This window comes from Pelodiscus sinensis, chromosome 3 (assembly GCF_052426305.1).
Source record: "Pelodiscus sinensis isolate ZL-2025 chromosome 3, ASM5242630v1, whole genome shotgun sequence".
Taxonomy (NCBI): Eukaryota; Metazoa; Chordata; order Testudines; family Trionychidae; genus Pelodiscus; species Pelodiscus sinensis.
In genome coordinates this window covers 74323453-74341082 of record NC_143054.1, presented here as the reverse complement: position 1 = coordinate 74341082, position 17630 = coordinate 74323453, and the positions used below count along the sequence as shown (strand labels likewise).

General features: G+C 37.2%; 1 protein-coding gene across 3 annotated transcripts in view; it reads right to left on the bottom strand.

Moving 5' to 3' along the window:
* The window catches only part of GRIK2 (glutamate ionotropic receptor kainate type subunit 2), a 622020-nt gene that overhangs the window by 267882 nt on the left and 336508 nt on the right, over window positions 1-17630 (bottom strand). For all 3 annotated transcript variants that reach the window (XM_075923935.2, XM_089777200.1, XM_089777199.1), the window contains exons 8-10: window positions 11458-11601; window positions 9658-9765; window positions 670-783 (exon numbers count right to left, since the gene is read on the bottom strand). In XM_075923935.2, coding sequence (XP_075780050.1) covers window positions 670-783; window positions 9658-9765; window positions 11458-11601 — 366 coding nt within the window. The remainder of the gene's footprint in view (window positions 1-669; window positions 784-9657; window positions 9766-11457; window positions 11602-17630) is intronic.

The following is a 17630-nucleotide window of genomic DNA, read 5'->3' as shown; positions in this document are numbered from 1 at the left end:
AATGGTGGGAGTCAAGTAGCATAAATATCTTAAGACCTTCTTTTGGGTTCAAATATATTAATAGAAGAAAGCTAAAATATCTGGCATATTGATATTAATGTATTGATGATGTAGAAAAAATATTGAGGAAAATTGTTCATTTGATTTAAGATAATTCTTAAGATTAAAAATCTTTTCATCTGATTAAAAATAAGGTTTCCATTTTAAAAATAATTATGATGAAAAGGACTGAAAACAGGTGCTACTGTTTGTTATTATAAAACTTTACAGTTTTATCTGACTGACAAAAGTCGTAACAATGTTCTGAATTTGAACCTGTGGCCTAATCATCTTTCAATTTCATTTAAATAAACACATCTTTTTTTTTTCTAAACGTGTCCAGATTAATTTGTTTTGTCTAAATTTAAAGATTTTAGTAAATAATACGCAAACCTAAATTATTAAATAAATGAGATTGCACTAAAATGAATGTAAATACACATCAACTTAGACCAGAATAAAAATCCGTGACTAAATTAACACTGCATCTCATTCATTACACAGTAATTGCTAAATAACTGTAAAATACATGACATAATGTTCATTACCAATGTAATTAGTACAGCTTCTTCTATCCACTTTCATGTACATCCATATTTCCAGAAAAGGAATGCAAATATAATTACTTACCAAAATGGTGGTAACAATTAAAGAGCGATTGGACAGAGAGTCTGTGATGTTTGCTGGTTTTCCTTTCTGATTCTCTGTCATGTTAAGGCCACTTGGTGGATCCCAAGTTCCAATCTATAAAATAACATATGCACATTATAAATTGTCCATCCATTCTCTCAGGCACTTTGCACAGAATACTGTAAAGCAGGGGTGGGGAACCTTTTTTAAACTGGGGGCCGCTGACTCTCAGAAAAATCAGTTAGGGGCCACATACAAGTGAGAAACTACCAAACCCCCTCCCTCCCCCACAACCCTCACTGATCTGGCTTTCAGCTGAGGAGATAGACACTCCTCACATTTCCCTCACACAGCAGAGCCTAGGGAGACCAGCCTAGTACATTTTATGTATGCTAGCCTTGCGGTGGGCAGCGAGGTGGGGCTGTAGTGCCAGCAAGGATCCCCAATCCTGAGAGGGCCCTATGCCCCAGGGGCTGGATCCAGGCAAGCTGGGGGCTGTATCTGGTCCCCAAGTCTGAGGTTCCCCACCGCTGCTGAAAAGGAAAAGTTAAGACTGCTAACACTTATTATTCACCTCTACGGCATTATTTGCTATTGTTATATTAAAGTCTGCTTATTTATAGTATGATTCATTTCACTTTGAAGTGTGTCTGGTGAAGTGTGACATTAAGGGCAAAATATGCAAAAAAATTTTAGTCACTGTATGCTTAAATTCCCATTTAAACTTTCATCTCCAACACAAACCACCTCTGATGATAACTTGATAGCCAAGGGGAAATTGATTTGCGGAACATTCAGTATTCCTTCTCATCGTAGTTAGCATGAGGGCAAAAATATTTTGAGGAAAATACAATGGGGAGAATTCAACTTTTATTAAGTGTGATTGATTTGACAATAAGATACTGTACACATATCTACTAACATTTAGGACCTTCCAGGCCTTATCCCAGAAAAAGTCAATAGCAGTTTTGACTAAGTAAAGAGTTTAGTTTGTGTCTCATGGGGCTGCATTTCTCCACTTTATGGCTATATAATTCCACTAAAATCAATACTTACACCCAGTGTAAAATTCGAATAACCGAGTGATAAATTCATACCTTGGTATTTCTCTTTAGAGACAAGATTATTTTTTATTCTTTCTCTTATTTTAGTTTATTATGGTACATAAGTCCCCAATCAATACTGACAAAAGAGGGGCAATCCTTCCTGGGGCAGCCTGACAGGCCCTAACATTGTCAGTGTGCAACCTGATGCAGAGACTGTGGAAGCCGAGCTTCTGTACTTGGTGTGATAGTGCAACACCTTGGCGCCTGGTGACCCCTACCTTATTCCCACCCCTCACCTTCTACCTCCCATTATGTTACCACTCCTGAGCTTGTCATTTTCCCTTTTTCAGCGGAGGGAAATTTTCCCATTTCTCACTCCAGCAGGGACTGCTGTACTCCTCCACCTCTCCCCGCTCCACAGGCTACTGTACTCTCAGCATGCTCACGCACACACACACATCTACACACATAACCACTGAGGTCAGGTTTTGTTCAGAAGGGACACTATATATTTCATGTACTTGATGTGAGCTCTCTTCCCCATCACTCATCCTTCTGGGGAAACAAGGTGGAGAGTCTTTAAATCAGAGTAAGAAAGGAACTGGCATGTTTCAGTTTTTTCATGTGAGCATTGAGCATCCCTGGGAAGGAGTAACAATTACAATATTTCCAGTCTCTCAGACCAGAGAGCTGTAATGCAGTGCTTTCCAGTCAGTCGCATGCCACCAGGAAATCGGTCACTAAGGGGTGATCAGAAATTCACAACCCACTGGCTAAGAAAGCACCGGTCATTAAGAACAGTAGGAACTCAGGCAGGGAAAGTAAGCAACAGTTCCCTGCCTCCACTTGCTGCTGCCTCCATTGCTCAGCCACCTATGAAGTGGTTGGCAAAGTTCAGAGAAGATAGGGAAAGCAGTAATAGGTGACTTGTAGAAGGGAACTGATAAGAATAGGGGAGGATAAGATGGGAGCTGGAAAGAGAAGGCTGAGACTAGGAGAGACCTGAGATTGTTAATGCTGGTCCTTTATAAGACTAAGGTGGGTAGTGTTAGATTGGATTAATTTCCATTATGTTTACACAATATTCAGAGATTATCGCTGAAGGAAAATAGTCTATGAATAATGCAGATACAGATATGTAAGGCAATACTTATGTGAATCCTGAAAGTATGCATTATCCATTTCAAATTTTAAATTCAGTAAACCGCATATATTATTTTGTTAAGCCTGTCTACAAATTCTGATACCTATAGGCAATTAAAGTTATTTCCTTCACTGCATTTTTCAGTGTAACATGTTTCTGTTAATCTAACCACATTCACAAATCACTGAGGTTTACAACATTAAAATTTTGGTTTTCCTAGTCTCATAGGCAATTATATTATTTAAAGGAAAATTAATTTGTGTCAAAAAATCCTATTGTTTTCTCTTCATAGCTATACTAACAGTTGCATGTGATAGCATTGTGTTTATTTTTTAAAAACTGTGAATAAAGAGTTTTTAAAACTGAAGGAAAGAGAGAGTCAGACTGTCACAGTTGTGCCATCTTATGCACCATCTCTTTTGCGTAAGCGAAGCTTCAACACATTATACCATACATGTGCAGACCCTGCTACTGTTTGCAAGTAATGCAGCATGTCTACTAATAGCTGTATCTCCATGAAGCAAAGTTACAGTTGAAAATTAACGTTGGCACCAAATCAGCTGCACTCAATTTGTTTAGTGCAAGTATTTTAACTCTCAAGCAGTCTTAAGAACTGAATAGATTTAGTAAAATATTCTCATTGAAAACTAGAAAACAAATAATTTCCTTAAGGCAAAAAATGTAGTGGAATCAAACCAAGTTAATTTATTATGTAAAATTACAATTCAGGCTCTCTAAGGCTGAGTTAGTCTGTAACAGGAAAAACTTAAAAACCAACAAATAGTTTAGTAGCACTTTATAGACTAACAAAAAATACTGTCTATATGTTTTGTTTGTCTTTAAGGTGATAATGAAACTGAAAGATGATCAGAAGTCTCCTAAAAATATTCACTGCATTATCCAAAATACAGAGCTCAGCAAATACCATAAGATACGGTCTTGTAATAGCAATTCACATTTTAAAATGAATTAGCTTAATTTGTGCTCAATCATCTTGTGTTCGCTTTCCACAAAAATTAAAGTAACCAAATTTACTCCCACAAATGTTCATGGAAAGAATTTCAGATGTGAACAAATTACTGTATTTACTTTGCACAAGTATTAGTGCCAGACAAAACTCATAACACTATCTCAAACATTACCAGAACTTGCAAAGGGTGAAAGTCACAGGTATAGAGAATAAAATCACTGTGCAAAGGAGAGCTCAGAGATACTGTAGTATTCTAATATAAAGTATCTGGAGAAATGAAGTGATTTAGCTTAGTTCTTTTGAAAGCTCCAGAACAGCCTCAACAAATCTGCTGAAAAATGTTTAAAGTGCTCTTTTTCTTTTACCACATATCATGTTGTAAAGATTTGCTTTTAGTCCTGTCTATAGCAATCTGCCAAAATTATTTCTGAAAAAATTCTATTCCACTTTCTGAGGAAACGTATAACGATTAGTCCTGCAATACCTTGGAAACTAACAAAAAATGTAGATGGTATCATGAATTTTGGTGGGCACAACCCACTTCTTCAGATGAATTGAGTTTAGAAATCAAGTTTTTAACCTTCTCTTGAACAACCTCATATTCCTTCTGAAGCTACTATATTTGCCAGGAACTATATGATTTAATACAAATCCTAAGATTCTGTGGGTGTGTCTGCACTGCAGGGCTTAACTCAAAATAAGCTATGCTAATTAAGCTACGTCAACTGCATATCTTATTTCGAAATAGGGAGCATCTACACAGCACTTATTTCATAATAGTGCATTCTTCTTCCAACTTCTCTTATTCCTTATACAATGAAGGTTACAGGAGTTGGAGTAAGAAGTCCTCCAACTTGACAGTATGTTGACACTATTTCAAAATAAGTTCCTGCTGTGTAGACATGGACTAAGTTATTTCAAAATATTGCTAGTTATTTTGAAATAGTGTTGCAGTGTATTGTACTCAACTTGAAGCTGATCCTGGCTGAATTCATGTCTAGATCAGGGAGGAGTTTACTGTATGCCAGTCAAATGAGATTTTACCCACAGATATTTAACAACATAAATTATATGCAATTTATCACCTGTTTATACAGGTGAAAATATCATTTTTATTAATAACCAAATGCTCTTTGGCTGTTGTTTTCAGAATTACCCTAAAAATGTTGACTTTTTCTGGCAGTGAGGTGCCCAAGCTTACATGTGCTATTCTAGATGTGGTGTCTTTGAATAGCTATGTCAGAAAAAGGACAGGAGACATTTGGCATGGGTTTAATAAGACTGTAACTTATTATTAGATATATGGATTACCTAGGAGATAACAATGTACAGTACAGATAACCTCATGCTTATCCTGTAATTATCTGAGGGGCTTTTACCAGCTTCTCCTCTTTTTCCATCCATATCCATCAGGCAAATCCATTGCTGGGATCATTCTAACTCCCTCTCTTTTTCTATCCAGGTCCCTCCAACAAATTTAGTATCCAGGACCTTACCATCCACCCCCACCTCAAAGGAGGGTTAATGTGGGCTATAATAATGAAGGTGATCTCTCCCTGCCATACAAACTGTAAAAGTCCCCATTCATTCCTTTAATAAACACCTCTTTTTAAGCCACCACCCTGCCGTCATCCATCCATAAAGCATTCATCCATCCCCCCACTTCAAGATGCAGGATGGTCATTAGTGTTGCATGAAGAGGGATCAACACGTCTGTGATTTGTACTGCGAATCTTTCAAATGTGCAGCTAAAATCACATTGGCTTTTCAACCCATAACACACATCAAACTCCTATATACTGTACCATCTTGTCATTATTATTTTTGTAGTCATTAGACATTTCTATACTGCTTATTACTTCACAATCTGAGCTATCTTCATTTCTCAAATCCTTTAAATCCCATGTAAATCCTTCCCATTTAATCACTGAGTTCCATATTCCATTTTCCTCCAAAAATATTTAACCTACTTGTTTGAAATTTACTTTGTTATTGCATGTATTTCTGATTTCTCCATATCTTCTTGTTTCATTTGTTTGTCCTCTCTGGCATTTGTAATATCTCCCATTTTCATATTTTTTAATTTAAGTAATGTGCCATGAACTCCTCCTTCCAAGTCATTACTGAAGATATTAAAATAAAACTAGGTCTTGCTGTGTAATACTGGAGCATACTTTTCAGCTCAGTTCATGCCATCTATCATTATCCTATGTCTACATCCTTCAGCCAATTTTCAATATTTCTGACAGTGTTCTTGTTCAAGGCAATTTTATTCTTGTTTCACTAGTAGTATTTCAGGACACAATGTATCAAATGTTTTAGTAAAGAACCTGTATAGTGGGACCAACTTAAAGTAATTTTCCCTACTGAACTATCTTACTATATGTAATGTTTCACTACAATCGGAGTGATAGTTTGATTACTATCATAGATTTCAGCAATTTGGGACTGTCATTAACATAAGTTTAACTATATCCAAATTCACTAATGATAAAACTAACATACTTTGTTTACTGAACTCTAATTCTTCATTTTCATGTGATATTTTTAAAAACTAGTTTGTCTTGCATTCATTGCTGTTTGTACATTGATGATGTTTTATTGCTTACAGGTCTGTTATTCTCTATGGCCAAGATTTTAAAAAAATGGGTATATCCAGGAGAATTAATCTTAATTAATTTAAAGTATGAATTTCAAGTGGATTAGTTAAACCATAATAAATGTCTGTGTGAACAACCTCATACAGAATTAAAGAGGAGTTGCTTTAGTTTAATTACTTCTGAATTAATTAAACAAAACTGAATTAAGGCAACTTTAGTTCTGAACAAGAGGGATTGAAACTAGTGGATTAACTAATCCACTTCAATTTCACACATTTACTTAATTCAGATCATTTTTCCTTGATGTTCCCATGTAGTCAAGCCCTTAAGTATATTCAGTCTGATGTAGGATCATTTCTTATTGCACCATACCTAAGGTTTAATTTAACAAAATTTTATAAGTCTCAAGAGATGGGTCTTCCATTATTTGAAGGCTGTTTTGCTGATTGATCCATTTAATTGTAAGAAAGTTTGCCATAATATATAGCCTTAATTTTACTGTTTGTTAGTTTCATGATTCTACTCGTTTAGCCATATTTGTTGTGCATACTCGTATACATATAAATCAATATATCATTCTCGGTCACTATTTACCTAAAATAAAATGTTTAAACTCTTAACTTTTCCACACAAGCCAGTTCCTCCAGGGTCTGATTATTTTTGTTGCTCTTCCCGCATTTTGTCAATATATTTTGATAATACCCGAAAAATAAACCATATAGAAAAGGATTATTAACTTCCTGTGATACCTTTGTAGCAGGAATCTCAAAATAGTGCTTTTTTTTAACATTTGTAGCTCACTATTTCTATATGACTGTTCTTTATATCTTGTTCAGCATTAGTATTTTCCTTCCAAATGTTTCACTCTTATTTCTTCAGAGGTATGTCTGCATTTTTTTCCAGGGTAAAAAGCTTCTTACTGAATTTTCTTCCCAAATTTCTAATCTCTCTGTGGGCCTTTATTTTATTTCTATATCTTGATTGTGATTCATATCTCCTAATTTCAGATGTATCAACTGTGAGTTTGAGTCCCTTTTCCAGATCAATAATTATGTTTAATAAGCTGTTTAACAAGGATAGATATAACACAGATCACTCTGGAAGACAACATATACTCTCTCTCTAGCTAAATACCTTGCCATTTATTGATATCTTTTGTTGATGGTCTTTCAGACAAGTTTCAATTTGCATGACACTGGTTACCAGTGATTACCACTGCCAAGGTAATTTCTATTCATTTTTCAAGGAAGATTGTGAAATACAGAATCAAATATTTTACTGAAACCTAAATATATTACACCTACTGTGTTTCTTTCATCTGCTATTTTTTTTATTTCTATCAAAAAAGCAAACAAGCTTGTCTGGTAAGATTTATGATTTACACTGCTTATTGTTGTTACACTCCTTCAGTCTTCAGTGTCTGTTCCAAATGCTTGTCGTATCGCCTTGATTTTTCTCTCCTATATTCTCACCATAGTATTTCATATTTATTCATTATTAAACTGTATCATGTTGGTTTTGTGAATATTTCTGACTCTACTATCAGGCCAGATCCTGAGAGGACCTGAATATCCTCAAGTCCCTGTGAAGTCATTCAAAGCTGAGGGGATTGAACCCCTCTTGGGCTCAGGTCCATACTGCTCCTTCATCTCTTGCTCAAGGTAACCATCAATAATAATATCTTGTGATTGATAACTGTATCACTTCTAGCTTTTGCTTATTCCCACAGTCCTTGTATAGTACAAAAACACTTACATTTCTTATGATATGACTATCTTTATAGATCATTTCCATCCTTTCTATTTTCACATATGAATCATATATTCACCGACCTAGCTTTTAATTTACCTAGCAAGCTCAGTTTAAATACATACATTTGTTAATTCTCCTAATTAAATGGAGATCTATTGCAGACAATCCCCTCTCATCAAAGAAAGCCTTGTAATGCTCTATGAAAACAAACTCCTTCTATGCGTTCCATCAGCTAGTCTCCAGAATCATTATTTGTAATGTAGCTGAAACAAGACACACTTTATAAGTCTATTCTGGACTCAGTTGAAGAAGGCCATGCATTACGGAGTAGATTTTCAATAGAGTTCATCCTCCACTAGCTCCCATTGAAACACCTTAATATATGGCCAGATTTTCAAAATTGTTCACACCCAGGAATTTCTTCATAAGCAATTATCTGTCCAGAGAACGGGACACTTCTGAAACACATTTCATTCAGGGATCTAAAGAGGGGTCGAGTAACTGTTTTGAAGATATGTGATGCAACTCTAGCACTATTAAAATCAACTGGGATGTAACCATTGACTTCTGAGGAGTAGAATTTCGATCCTGGGCCAGATCAGTGGGGTGCCGTGGGTGTTTATTACTGTATTGGTATAAACTTCATTTTGAAGTGGGGTTGACCAAATCCTTGTTAAATGTATGTCTAGAGCATATGGAAGAGGGCAGATATTCTCAATTTATTTTCTTGTTTTACAGTTAAAAGCTGTTTAATTTTTCCATAGATTTTCAGAATCCTCCCCACATTATGCCGACTTCCCAGAGTTTCCTAACAAAATCCATTAAACAGATTTAAAAAAAAAACCTGTAGAAACTCCCAGCACTTCTGGAAACACTCAGCTCAGAAGACAGCCCTCTGTGTCCTTCTTCATCAACTTTTGTGAAATATAGCTTATTATTTACTATCTCTAGAGAACCTTTACATTTGTTTTAAACTTTTAACTTGTTATACTTAAAAAATCTTCTCTTTCATTTTTGGTACTTGTTCTATGGTTACATGTTGATTATTTATATATGTTTCTGGTGATCCATAATCTGTAATCTCGCTATGAGTATGAATTGTATATCCAAATATTCAGAGCAAAATCCAAGTGCCTCTTTATTATAATAGTAGACATGTAGTTTCTACCCAGTTAATGAAGGCCATGCTAGTATAACACATTAAACAAAACAAAATGCTTTAATTGTCCTAAGTAATACTTTATCTCTACTTACTAATTATGAATGAGCTCTTTATTTCCATCCTAATAAATGATGATGTTTTTGTAAGGTTGTTTATTAAAGGCTGCCTCCCTCTTAAGAATAGAAATTGCATCTCCATTCAGTGTGATATAACTGTAACAGTATAAATAGCTTATTCATATAGGAAAAATATTTAAGTATTTACATAATACTTCATTTTACTTTCCAAATAAATAGACTGAACATCTCAAGTACCTTTTCAAGACCTTCCTCCTTGAGGCTGATCACATCTAAATCAAAATCTGTCCTTAAGCCATTGGTTTTGTTGAAAGTTATCCTGCCTGTGAGACCTTCCCAGTGGGCCTATGAAAGAAGAAAAATAATGTCCATAAATAAGAAATAAAAAAAAATATTTTCCACCAAAATGGGGACATTAATTATTCATTGCATTTAAATAATTTACCTTGTGGCTGATTTAAAAATAAAATTATTGCATCACCATAATAATTTCTGAGATTTACAGGGTTTTTCGTACTTGAACCAAACTTTCCTTAATCAGTGCAAACAATATCTTAACAGCCTTCTATATTAGCCAAAAAAAAAAAAAAAAAGGTTGGTCTTAGTATGATAAATGTCTGTTTTCATTAACTTTCATAAGAACATAACATAAGAACATAAGAACGGCCGTACTGGGTCAGACCAAAGGTCCTTCTAGCCCAGTATCCTGTCTACTGACAGTGGCCAGCACCAGGTGCCCCAGAGAGGGTGGACCGAAGACAATGATCAAGCGATTTGTCTCCTGCCATCTCTCTCCAGCCTCTGACAAACAGAGGCCAAGGACACCATTTTATCCCATTTATTTCCTCAAACATTTATAATTGCCATTTTTATTTCCCCATGCTATGGACTCGATTTGTTTAATTTCTACCATTTTACTTTTCTGCAAATCAGGTTGTGATGGTGTGAGGTGCTGAGCCTCAAATACTTTGGCAACAGCAGGCAGTGCCAGAGGTGCTGGAACAATTTTATAGCACAAATCCTAAGAGCCATTTAACCAAACTAAGCTCTGTATTTAAAGAAAACCACTTCAAGCAGCACTGCTATTTCCATCACCTATGACACTGAAGGCCTTGGGTCAGCACTCATCAGAAGTGAAGGCTTAATCTTAGAAAGCACAATGCCCTATTTTCTTGTGATTTAAAGATGACAATTTTTAAATGGTATAGCCAAATGATACCATTAATGGGTTCTGCAAAAATGGTAATGGTTAATAACTAAAAATAAGAAGCATATTACATTCCTAATAATATCTCTTATAGTGAAAGTGTTAAAGAAAAAATGTCAGAACAGCAATATATGATCTTACACATAGGCATAGTTAAAAACAGAATTTTATTGCACCGCTGTATTTATCTTTACTACAGTATTTCCTATACTTACAATGGAAATTTCAGTACTAAGCATGTATAGGGCAACATATTAAAACAATGTACAGTGTTGACCCTCAATATCCTAAATTATGCATGACTGTATAAGTACTAACTTTTAAACACAAATCCAAGAGAAGTTATATTGAGGCAAAACACACAAATCAAAGACATTTAGGGAAGAAAATATTCAAGCCTATAGTTTTGCATATTATCAGAGATGTTCTGAATAAATACTGAACAGAATAAGGAGGAAATGGCTGAGGCATAGGTTACGTGGGTAGTGGTGGACTAAGGAATAAAGGCTAGAATTTTGCTTTTAGAATTATTTGTTACTTATTTGCCTCTGTAATCATTTTGGCATCACAGACATTCCACAGTTATTTCATCTGTTTGCAGTCCAGTACTTTCACTTTTTTGTGTACTTTAAAATTGTTCCTGTATGATCAGCCATATGTGCAGCTTTAAATGTAAAAGCAGCTTTGACTGGAAGTCTCCCTCCACCCAACAAGCAGAAAGAGTCCTACCTGCTAAAAAAAATAAATGTAAAGTAGACTGAGGATGGAGAAGGGGAAATAGCGTGGAGGGAGGGGAGATGAAACCAGAACATATCTAATTAATAGCATACCTCTTTAATGAGACTCATAAAGCGGGTCCCAAAGCGCCAGGGTTTGTGCCGATTACACTGTAATGAACTGACAGTCATCTGTGGGAACTGCTGGACAGCCACTGACACCACGTGAACTGCATCATACATTAAAGCTGCGTCAGTCTGAAATTAGATTGAAATCAATGCAGTGAACACAAAATTGAATGTGCATGGCAGAGAATAAAAAAAGAGAAAGAGAAAAAAAATCTATCCCACTGTTTGTTATAATACAAAAAAAAGAGCATGACTTCCTGTGCAGCACTGTAAAATGAAACATAGTTACCGAGTTCCTACATCAGAAATGTCAAGCTCTTCAGTTTTAGCTTTTCTTTTTTAAATCTGATATAAGGCCCCAGTTACATACTATCCTGGATCACTGCAGACTTCTGCCAAGTAAGATGACTTGTTTGCAATATTAAAAAACTGGTACCCGAGGGGGCTATATAAATCATACTATGCATGTATAAATCAATGAACACATTATTCTCTTGGGCAAGGAGAAAAATGAAAGATTACAAAGGCCTCAGCTAACAGGAACATGCACAGGCAGTGAAAATATTAATATTTTTTCTATTTTAGAATTACAAAGAAGATAGAGTCCCAAAGGTGCTCAGCACATTCACTAAACACTTTTTAGGAAATCTGTTTAATCCCGTAAGGTTGATTTGACCAATTTTTCCTATAAATAAGAGGCAATTCAGATTTACATTAAAATTCATATCCATTTTAATTGTTATCTTGTGTCCCTCCAAATAAATAGGCTGTTGAAATCCAGTAAATGCTAACCAACATTGTGCTAACTACTGTATTGAGCTAATCACTCAACCAATACTATATGCTCCACAAAGAAACCAAGATGTCTCTTCCATTTTGTTTGATAAATAGTGAGTGGCAAGTATTGCCACCAAAACTGAGACCAAGACTCAGAGTGAGCCAGAGGAAATGAACTCTGCTATCTGCTCACCATACCTAAAAGAGAAAAGGGCCTATTTCCTCTTCTTAGTCACATAATTAGTGAGCTGTGAAATGAGTTCTTTAATGGATAGGAAACCTAGAGCTTATTGCACTTGTCACAATACAATACAATGTAATATAAAATGAGTTTATATAGCGCCTTTCATGCAAATGCATCCCAGGGCGCTTTACCATATGCAAAAGAGCTATGCAGCTACAGCCCATAAGCCATGTTTATAGTGAAATAAGTCTCCTGAGGTGACATTTCAAAATCCAAATGGGAATAAATTCAGTTTTGAAATAGTCAGTACAATGGCTTCAGATGATTCAAGTAGCAACTAGGCTTTTACTAAGACTACAACTCAGACAAATAATACACAGATCCAAAATTGTTCACCCACCTAATAAAGCATGACAATATTTTTAAGGCCAAATTGATATCTGAGAAGAAGCCAATGTTCCTCCTACAGCCTGGAATACTATGCTAGGTTTGCTTTGTATAAGTTAAAGTTCTAGTGGCCATATCTTGCTTAAGTTGGAGCCATTCAATATTTTCTTAAGGAAACTGTAAAATAAGGTACTACACATGAGTCTGCCTCAGATTTCAAATCTATGTACTATAGTCTTCTTATAATCCTGTACTTTCATTCCAAATGTCTAACTAAATTCTTGTAACTATTGAAAGGAAATGCTAATCACACATGTCCCGTGGCAATCAGTAGTCAGAATGCTTCCACAATGATCATCACGATTTTTGCAAAAGCAGGAATAGCAACAATATTACTTAAAAGAGAGAGACAGCCAAATTCAACAAATCAGTTAATCCAAATGTAAATCATCTTCGTATTACATTTGTGCCAGCCCATTCATGAACAAATGTGTTTGGAGGAGGACAGTATATAGAGCACTCTCTCCTGTAGGAAAAGGGAGACAATGATAAGAGAAACAAGCCAGAGCCAGAACTAAAGGCCAGAGTCAGTTAAGAAAAGTGACCCTGTGAAGAGCGGGGAAAGAGCTCTGTGTGATTGGCAGAAATCCCACAGATAAATGTGAACCTTTGGACTGAAATAATGGATTTTACTGATGGGACTATTTGGAAGGCTTTCACAACAGTGAAAGGTAGTAGAAATCTTTAAGGGGACATGAAGAGGGAGAACAGTGAGAGACAATAATGTTCACAGTCCACAGATCAAGACAACAAGCAACTGATTATAGGGTCTTGAGTGTAAATATATTATTTGTTGTACAACCATAAAAGTACTAAAAGTCTGGAAAAATCATAAATTGCTAAGGGACATCGAGCCTTATAAAATTGCTCAGTGCTAACTGGCTTAATGAAGAATTGTTAGAAACAATTCAGTTACTAAAATTTAAGGGAGTCAAGTTAAAATTGTTTCAGAAGTAGGACTACATCCATTTTAAAAATTATCTTGTATGTAATGTGATGTTTCTTCCGTTTGCCCATTCTACACGAGGGTTTCAAAAGTGATATTAAGGCTTCATGTTTTACCCTTGACCTTTTCACGTTTACATAGATGTGGGTTTCCTATGATGTCGGCCTGTCACCAGTTTTGGAATCTGGTAGAGATTTTCCCACATGGTGAAATGGACAAGTTGATTTTTTTCCACCTCCCATCTGGCATCCAGGAGACCTGTTGGGGAGCTTCCAATGAAGCTTGTAGGTTATAAACATTCCATTTAATGGCCCTTAAATCCACTGAGTTTCCTAGGTACTTGCATGATATGGTAAAGGACATACAAATATCTGAGTAGTTCTTCTCCCTCTTGTATGGGGAAGCCTGGGAGCTTGACATCCAGAGTCTCTGGATGGACCTGATAGTGTAGAGGGCATGACCTTCCTCTAGCTCTCACCCTCAGGTATAGTACCTCAGGAGCCAGAGATAACAGCTGAGACCAGTGCTAGAACACTCTTACTGAGTACTTTTGGGTGTTAACTACTATTGGTTAAATAAATTGCAGCCTCCACATTTACCCACATTATGGTGCATATGTGGGCACAGAAACTGTGAGACATAAATAGCAACATAAATGTCTACATATCACTTTTTTCAAGTACAAGAAAGGTCAATGTACCCAATGAACTGTGTTACTTTGATTTAAACTTCATTATATTTCAGTTCTGATCTGGTTTTAAGATGCAAAAATGTACTTTACAATTTAGAAACATCTACCATATATGTATTATACAGCCATGAATAGCATTAATTCCTGACTAATGGAAGGGTTTTTCCTGATTCATTCTTCATTAAATAATTCGAAGGAAGAAGTACTGTTCCTCAGAGAGAAAATCCTATTTCAGTTTTTATTGTATAAATCCCAGCCTTCTTTAAACCCTAATCTAAAAAATTCTAAGTAATTTAGATTATATTCAGGCATAATTTGGAGAAATTCTTCACTGCTCAAAACCAGTTGATAAACAACAGATGGAAAGCAGGTAAACCAACAGGTTTTCAATTAAGTTTCATTTAACTAATACAATTTTTTTTCTTAATTAATTTTTGCACTAATAAAAGCCTAGAGAAATATATGTCTTTCTGTGGAATATTTGGAATTAAGGCAGATCTCTAAATTGAGTGTTATAACAAATAATATAAAACCGATGGGATAGAAAGTCTTAATAACATTGGCCTTATTTGAATTTGATTGGTATTAACTGGTGATTTTACTGAGAGCTAGTTTATTTTCAGTAGCTCAGATAATTCATGTATTTCTAAGTCTGCAAGACACAGAGCTATGCTTGTTAAGTCCTTCCTTAGACAGGCAAATTTTTCAGTTAAGTCAGCATAATTTTCACTGCTTAACTGGAATGACAGATGTGGAGTTATAATTGTCAAAGCCCGGGTCTACATTAGGGAGGGTATGTCTACACTGCAAAGTTAATTCGAAATAACAACCGTTATTTTGAATTAACTTTAATAGCATCTATACATGATAAATTAATTTGAAATAGCGGAGTGCTTAATTCGAATTTGGTAAACCTCATTCTACGAGGAGTAACACCAAATTTGAAATAGCTATTTCAATTTAAGTTCTGTGTAGACACTTAATTCAAAATAGGGGGCCTCCAGCCCTTCCCAGGGAGCCCTGGTGGCCAATCTAGGCACAACCAGGAAAACTTACTCTCCTCTCCCCCAGCCCCGGAGCCATTAAAGGAGTAGACCCTGGCCACAGTGCCTGTGCCAGCTCCAAGCTGGCCAGCACAGAGCCCGCAGTGGCCACCGGGGCCCCTGATCCAGTGGCCCCAAAACATGAGCCAGCAAGCCACTGGCAGCCAGCGCTCCACCGCTCTTCTGGAGCAGTCTGCCAGCTACCAGGAGCCTGCCAGGGCCCAGAGAAGGTGGGCACCTTCCTGGTCCAGGGTGAAGATCATGGACCTTATTCAGGTTTGGGAGGGATGCCCCCAACATCCATGATCTCTGCACTAGATGGAGGAATGCGGCCGTCTATGGCAAGATAGCTGCCGGCCTGGCCACCAAAGGCCACATGCGAACCCAGGAGCAGGTTTGCATGAAAATCAAGTTGGTCCAGTGAGACCCCCCAAACCTGGGTCCTGAGCTTCCCCTCCCCCTTCTTTCCCTTGCTTCCCCTGTCCAGCTCCCTCCTCCCAGGTTTCCCCCTCCCTCTTCCCCTCTCCCACCTCCTTTGCCCAGTCTCCCCAGAGGTTCATCCCCCCTCCCCAGGTTTGTTCAATACACCCAGTTTCTATTTTTGAACATACGTGTCTTTTGTTTGATATCAGGAAGGGGGGCTAGAGAGGCGTAAGTGGAAGGACGTGAGGGAGGACTGGGGCACGAGCCCCCAGTGGGGAGGACTGGGGTGGTTCTGAGGGCTCCTCCGGGTGGTCGCTCTCCCGCAGGGCCTCTTGGATCCTGACTGCCCCTCAATGGACCCCCCGGATGGCAGTCTGCAGCACGTGCAGCTGGACTGATGGCAACGACCCCACAAGATGCACCGGCATGCACAGGAGCAGCTCTAGCTCCATGTGGCCGAGTGCTGTCGTGTCCTGAGTGTGGGCACTCAGGGCACTCAAAGACAGGACTGCTTTGATGTCCCTCATCAAGGTAGACAAGAAAGCGGGGAACTCTGAGAACTGTCTGTCCGGGGTGGGGGTAGGGTCCCTTTAAGCACAGAGTTCAGTTAGCCTCAGGTAGCAGCCCCACACACTAAGTCCTAACCTGATGCCCTGCCAGCACTGGTTCCGGCCAGCCTTAACTTCAGTTCAGGGTCCACTCAGTGTGAACGTGCTATTTCAAAATAGTAAAACACTATTTCGAAATAGGTTTTGTGTGTAGATGCATTAATTCAAATTAGCTTAATTCAAAATAACTATTTCGAATTAAGTTAACTCGAATTAACTCTGTAGTGTAGACATATCTGGAGTTACTTCAAAATAACTCCCCTTATTTCAAAATAAGAGGAGTATCCACTCTACCATGGCTGTTATTTCCAAATTATGGGCTGGTTATTTTGAAATAACAACTCCTGCTTTCCATGAGGAAAAACACTTACTTCAAAATAGCTGTACATGTGGACACTCCACTGCTGCTATTTCAAAGTAACTGCTCCACAGAGTCATTCTGAGTAATTACTCCCCAGTGCTTCCTGGGGCTTGAAGCAGAGGTAGCACGTCCACATTAAGGGAGCCTGCCTCGGACAAATTTTGAGGCTTCCCTGTAATGTGGACATGCTATTTTGAAATAGTTATTTCTGGAGTATTTATTTTTGAAATAACTTATTTTGAATATTTCCTAGTATAAATGTGCCCTCCCTCTTGGGACAGTAACAGTTACCATGTTGATATTATTGTTCCCTTTTAAGGCAAGATATAAGCCAAGGTTTGAAGCCCTGAGGATATTCATTCAGGAGCAGAAATTGGTGATAAGTATTCCTGTAGTGTTTATATGTTTATTTACAAAGAATATGCAAAGTCCTGTGTCTCTGAATCACAAGGAATCAGATTGCAGAAAACAGCTTATTTTGCTTGCAGCAACTTTTACTGTACTTCTCGGCCTGCACCCCTGACTCAGTTAACTCTCCCCCAGGTTTTTTCCAGGATCAGACACTAGGCTTCCAATTGTCTTTTTCTGGTTTCTCCCATGTGCTGTGTTCATGCACATACCTGGTCACAATACTCAGTGGCACTTCCCTACCCACATGGTACCATTTTCTCTATTTAT